The 6,482-nt window shown below is 47.2% G+C and overlaps 1 protein-coding gene across 1 annotated transcript; it reads right to left on the bottom strand.

The window, feature by feature from the left end:
• Window positions 1-562: 562 nt before the first annotated feature.
• LOC142143159 (uncharacterized) lies at window positions 563-5,017 on the bottom strand. The gene is made up of 2 exons (XM_075200870.1): window positions 3,704-5,017; window positions 563-1,480 (listed from the first exon to the last, which is right to left on the bottom strand). The coding sequence occupies exons 1-2, from the start codon at window positions 5,015-5,017 to the stop codon at window positions 563-565; spliced, it is 2,232 nt and encodes a 743-aa protein (XP_075056971.1).
• Window positions 5,018-6,482: the final 1,465 nt, after the last annotated feature.

The following is a 6,482-nucleotide window of genomic DNA, read 5'->3' as shown; positions in this document are numbered from 1 at the left end:
CAGCCCCCTTTCCTGTGAGGTTAGAACCAACAGGAGGGAAGAATGCAAATTAGGGTCTTATGACTTTGCTGTTTGAATACCTTTAAGTCAAGTTTTCTTTACACCGTCCTAACTTTGCAACAGTATGGTTTACAAACATGATTTTACCTTCACACACCAGGTCCTAAGTTTCCCTTCATCTGCATACCACACATGCCTCTGGTATGTATGATATTGGAGAAAATGATATGATATTTTACTGTGACCTTATTCAGCTTGAATCTGTCATTAACATACAACCCAGTCTCTGCAGTCGGCATATCTGGGGCCTCCCAAACAGGTGTGATATTTCATTGTCTAGCAAGAGATTTCTTCAAAGGCCTTCACATTTGCGTCCTGCCATACATGGTATAAGGTGCTACCCTTATCTACCACCCCCCCTCTGGGTAGTTTATCATCCACAAAACCCCTTGATCTAACAGCTTCTAAGAGAACCATGTCACACTATCTCTAGGAAGTAATTCACAAACATATAGTGCAGATTTACGCCTAAAAATTAGCTTGCACATGACACCTCCCCGTTCTAGAGGGTGGCAGGGAAATTGTTACCTACAGGACGATTTCCCTGCTCACCTGACACAAGGCTTTCATTCTGACGTGATAATCCATCTGCATTACCATGGTGGCTCCCTTTTCGGTGCTGAACAGTGAAAGTGTATTGCTGGAGGGTCAGACTCCACCGGAGCAACTTCCCATTGTCTCCAGCCACTCTGTGCAACCAGCTGAGAGGGTTGTGATCTGTGATTACCGTAAAGTCCCGTCCATACAGGTAGGACTGCAACTTTTGCAAGGTCCACACTATAGCTAAACACTCCTTTTCCACAACTGCGTAGGCCACCTCTCTGGGAAGCAGCTTCCGACTAAGGTACAGGATGGGGTGCTCTTCCCCTTGTTGATTCACTTGGCTGAGTACAGCTCCCAGCCCATAGTTGGAGGCATCCGTTTGCACTGTAAACCTCCGGTCAAAATCAGGAGCTTGCAATACTGGGGATTGGGTAAGTGCAGACTTCAATGCGGTGAATGCTTCTTCACAGTCTGGGGTCCAAGTCACCACTTGGGGCAACTTCTTTTTTGTAAGGTCAGTAAGGGGCTTAGCTAAGGAGCTATATTGGGGTACGAATTTTCGGTAATATCCAGCGGTCCCCAAAAAGGACATAACCTGTTTCTTGGTCTTAGGAGTGGGCCATGCAGCAATAGCATCTACCTTAGTTGGCTCGGGACGCAGGGTACCTCCTCCTACTCGGTGCCCTAAGTACTGCACCTCATTCATACCAATCTGACATTTCTCAGGTTTTATGGTTAAACCCGCCCCCGCTATTTTAGCTAGCACACTGCTCAAGTGGATCAAATGTTCTTCCCAGGTCTGACTAAACACAGCAATGTCATCTAGGTAGGCTACAGCATGCCTCTCTTGGCCCTCTAGCAGGCTATCAACGAGTCGCTGGAAGGAGGCAGGGGCATTTTTCATCCCAAAGGGCATGACCAGGAACTCATACAGACCAAACGGGGTGATAAATGCGGACCGCTCCTGAGCCTCAGGCGTCAGAGGGATCTGCCAATAACCCCTACTCAGATCCATAATGGTTATATAGCGAGCATGGGCTAACCGTTCTAGCAATTCATTTATCCTGGGCATGGGATAGGCATCAAACACAGTAGCCTCATTTAACCTCCTATAATCCACACAGAACCGGGTTCCACCACATTTTTTGGGGATCAGCACTACTGGTGCAGCCCAGGAGCTGTGGGACTTCCTAATTACCCCTAGCTCCAACATTTCTTCAATCTCCCTTTTCATATCTGTCTGCACTTCCAGGGAAACTCGATAAGCTGTCTGTCTGAGGGGAGGCTGATCGCCTGTGTTTACATGATGAACAACTAGATGTGTTTGCCCTGGCTTCCCTGTAAAATGATTCTGATAGGGCCTCAATGTCACAAACAGCTGATCTAGCTGTACTTCTGTCAAACTCTCACTACACTGGGTGTTCTCCAATGATCTCCCACTCTTGGCAGAGGCCACTAAGTCTAACAAGGGGTCTGGCTCCTGGTCCTCTTCAGGTAAGCTACATACAGCTAATACAGAGACCCCCCTTTCGTGGTAGGCCTTTATCATGTTCACATGATATACCCTGTGCCTCTTCCGACCCTCACCCCTGGCTACCACATAATTGACATCATTGATGCGTTGAACTATCAAGAAGGGGCCCTCCCACGAGGCCTGTAACTTATTCTGCCGCATAGGAACCAATACCAGAACTTTCTGACCCACTTCAAAGATACGCTCCCTAGCACTGCGGTCATACCATTGCTTCTGCTTAGTCTGGGCAGCCTTCAGATTACTATGCACCATCCCCATTAGGGATTGCATCCTCTCCCTGAACTGCACCACATAGTGGACCACAGAGGTTTCGGGGGTGAATAATTTCCCTTCCCAATCCTCTTTGATCAGATCTAAGGGACCACGCACCCTGCGCCCATACAGGAGTTCAAAGGGGGAGAAGCCAGTGGATTCCTGTGGCACCTCCCTGTACGCAAACAGGAGGTGCGGCAGAAACCTCTCCCAGTCTCTCCCCTGGGACTCCACAAAGGTTCTTAGCATCTGTTTGAGAGTACCATTAAAACGCTCACACAGGCCGTTAGTCTGTGGGTGGTAGGGGCTGGCTATGAGGTGTTCCACGTGCATCTTTTTGCAAAGGCTTTGCATTAAATTAGACATAAACTGTGTGCCCTGATCAGTTAACATTTCCTTGGGGAATCCTACCCTGGAGAAAATGGTTATAAGGGCATCGGCCACCTTGTCAGCCCGTATTGAGGAGAGGGCCACCGCTTCGGGGTACCGTGTGGCATAGTCCACCACAGTGAGAATAAATTGTTTTCCAGAGCTGCTGGGAATGGCAAGGGGTCCTATAATGTCCACAGCTACCCGCTCAAAGGGTTCTGCTATTATTGGCAGGGGCACTAGAGGGGCGTGTCCCACATCACCAGGCTTCCCCACCATCTGACAGGCATGACAAGATCGACAATAATTAGCAATATCTTTGCCCGTTTCTGGCCAGTAAAACTTTTGCTTTAAGCGAGACTTAGTTTTCTTTATGCCTAAATGCCCTGCCAGCGGGACCTCATGAGCTACCCTGAGTAACCCTTCCCGATACATAAGGGGTACCACTAGCCGTTTCTCAATCACCCCCGCCTCAGGTAAATCTCTGGCTACACTTTCCTTATACAACCTTCCCTGTTCCCAAAACACTCTTTCTTTATCAGACTCAGTGGGAGGACTGCCTGCTAGGCACCTCAGTGTTTCCAGTGTAGTGTCAGTCTGCTGTGCTTGTTGAAAAGCCTGGCTTCTCACTTGCTGCTCAGTGTCTGGTGACAAAGGTAAGGCGTCTGTAACTGCAGGTGCTGGAGGGAGGGGGGTTAGAGGGGGAGTTTCTGGGTCAGAGGGACTTTCTACCTCTCTCTCAGGAGTTAATTGTGAGGACCTATCCTTCTCTGCTTGCCTGCGTGTGACCACTGACACTGAGGAAATAGTTACATCCCCTACCTCCTTGGATACAGACAGTTTACCTAGATCGGATACAATTGAGCAATCATTTTCCGTCTCACATCCTAGTTTACAGATTTCAGATACAACTAAACAAACATTTTCCCTGTCACATCCTGATACCTGGGAAAAAACATGGTTAACTTCAGAGTCCACAACATCACTACTAGCAACATAACGAGATAACATCCTGCCTAAATCAGTTCCAAGCAAAACATTGGTAGGAATATTGTCCGATACCCCGACTTCCCTTAGACCTCTTCCAGCACCCCAGTCCAGATAGACCCAGGCCATAGACACAGCAGGGTGTATTCCTCCCACCCCTTGCACAACAATAGTTTTCCCTGGAATTATATCCGATGACCCCACCAACTCTGAACGCACCAGGGTAACATCAGCACCCGTGTCTCTTAACCCCACAGTTACCTTGTCACCGACAGTGACCGTTTGCAGATTGTCATTCCGGCTCACTTGGGATCCCGCAACACACAGGACAGCTGGAGCAGACCGGGGAGGAGGTGGTTCCACAGTGGAGGCTGTAGATGTCTTTCGGTCTGGACAGGCGGCACTGAGGTGCCCTGTCCTGTTGCAAATAAAACAACGGCGGGTGTCTCCCTGAACAGGCTTGGCCTCCACCCTCCCAAAAGATGAAGAAACAACAGCAGGTGAAGGTGCTCCTCCGGGCCGCTCCCCTTTACAGGCAGACTGTCCTGGCACAAAAGTTCCTCTTTTAGCTGCAGGGGCCCGGGTGACAGTGTACTTGTCAGCCAGTCTAGCTGCTTCCGCAGATGATGCAGGGTCCCGATCCACTACCCATTTCTTTACATCAGCTGGGCACAAAGTCAGAAACTGCTCCTGGATCATCAAATCTTGCAGAGCATCAAAGGTGGTGATCTGTAGCCCTCCAACCCACTGTTTGAAGGAAGCACACAGCTGGGCCACAAGTCCTGAATATGTGTCAGAGGCACTGCGTTTTAAATCTCTGAATTTCTGCCTATGCGCCTCTGGGGTGATGTTAAAACGTTGCAACAGGGCACTTTTGATTGCCTCATAATTTCCGTCCATCTCAGGTGGAAGATCTGCAAAGGCCTCTAATGCTTTACCTCGCAAACCAGGGGTTAGATATTGTGCCCACTGATCTTTGGCCAGTCCATACTGTCGGCAAGTCTTTTCAAATCCACGCAAAAAAGTATCCAAATCCCCATCTTTTTCCAATACAGGGAAATTCTCAGGTCGGGGTCTGCTAATACCAGCCTCTCTGGCTTCTGGCTGGCGTTTGAGCTTAGCAAGCTCCAGCTCATATCTCCTCTCTGCCTCTTGCTCGGCAGATTCTCTTTCTGCCTGTCGCTCTGCTTGGCGCTCCGCTGCCTCCATAGCAGCACGCCTCTCCTGACGGTCAGCAGCTTCCTTCTCCTGGAACTGCTGTATGAGTTGCATTTTAGTTGTAATGTCCGCTGGGCCCAAATATTTTAGGGCAGTTTGCAAATAAACGTCCATAGCAGTGTCCACACATGAACCATTAGAATCATCCGAAATTGACAGTCCCTGGTTTTGAGGAATACCCACAGTCAGGTCCACTTCTGAGTTCTGGCTATGCTCTTCCTCGGACACAGCTGTGAGTTGCTGATCCCTCTGCACAAGAGCTTCAATCAATTGCTCCTTGCTTTTGCCACTGGTGGGAATTCCTCCATCCTCACAGTCTGAAATCAGCGCCTCCTTTGTCAAGCGTTTATATGCAGCCGCCATCTCCTCCGCTTAATGCCAAATAAAAAAAAGATAAGAAAAAAAAGAGAAGGGGAGGGAAAGAAACAATTGCTGTATGTCTTATAATGTTTTAAGCATTGAGTTCAGTCTCTGGTGAATTAGTCTGTATTTCCTCTCTCAGGGATCACACACCCTAATTCAATTAAGTTTTTAAAAAATTAAAAATATATCCCACAAGCTTGCCACGAATTTGTCACGAACAGCACTCACCTGAGTCTGCGTGACGCTTATGTGACACAGGGTCAACCTCAAAGACAACCACCTGGTCTGTCTAAAATGATTAAATACTTCCCTATCTATGCCACACACTAGCTTTGCGATACTTATTACCACCACCAAGGTTTGTTCGGATAAGAGCTGACACTCTTATTTAGGAAGCCTTCGGTTCTCCCTAGCATTAATCCAACACAATTTACTTTAATCAGAGTTCACTTAAAACCACAAGGTTTGCACAGTTTCAATTAGGTAGCGTCTGGACCAAACTGTCACGTGAATTCATAAGAACACAGAGACTAGAACTTATTAAGTGTAATTTAATATGGAAGATACATCCACAATGCTTAAGATAAAAAGATAATAAAATGACATACAAATATATTGCAATTGTTTCTTATAAAATAAAAAGGATAAAACACAGAATTGATACCTCACTTAGAATCAAGTTTGTGGTGCCGGGAGGAGCAGAACAAATGGGACTTCTCCAATTAAATGACTCCCTTAGAAGAACCAGGAGTTACATTTTCAGTAGAGTTTTAAAACCCAGCTACAGGACCCCCCCCCCCCAGCCCCCTTTCCTGTGAGGTTAGAACCAACAGGAGGGAAGAATGCAAATTAGGGTCTTATGACTTTGCTGTTTGAATACCTTTAAGTCAAGTTTTCTTTACACCGTCCTAACTTTGCAACAGTATGGTTTACAAACATGATTTTACCTTCACACACCAGGTCCTAAGTTTCCCTTCATCTGCATACCACACATGCCTCTGGTATGTATGATATTGGAGAAAATGATATGATATTTTCCTGTGATCTTATTCAGCTTGAATCTGTCATTAACATACAACCCAGTCTCTGCAGTCGGCATGTCTGGGGCCTCCCAAACAGGTGTGATATTTCATTGTCTAGCAAGAGATTTCTTCAA

Source organism: Mixophyes fleayi, chromosome 3 (genome assembly GCF_038048845.1).
Source record: "Mixophyes fleayi isolate aMixFle1 chromosome 3, aMixFle1.hap1, whole genome shotgun sequence".
In the NCBI taxonomy this organism is placed as follows: domain Eukaryota; kingdom Metazoa; phylum Chordata; class Amphibia; order Anura; family Limnodynastidae; genus Mixophyes; species Mixophyes fleayi.
Note: the sequence above shows the minus strand (reverse complement) of the source record. Positions and strands in the feature narration are given on the sequence as shown.

What these genes read in the sequence shown, in the direction of transcription:
- LOC142143159 (XM_075200870.1), bottom strand. Translation starts at nt 5,017, where the DNA reads ATGCAACTCATACAGCAGTTCCAGGAGAAGGAAGCTGCTGACCGTCAG. An exon ending in TTAACCATGTTTTTTCCCAG is followed by an intron (nt 1,481 to 3,703) that starts GTATCAGGATGT and finishes GCCTCCTTCCAG; the next exon opens with CGACTCGTTGATAGCCTGCT.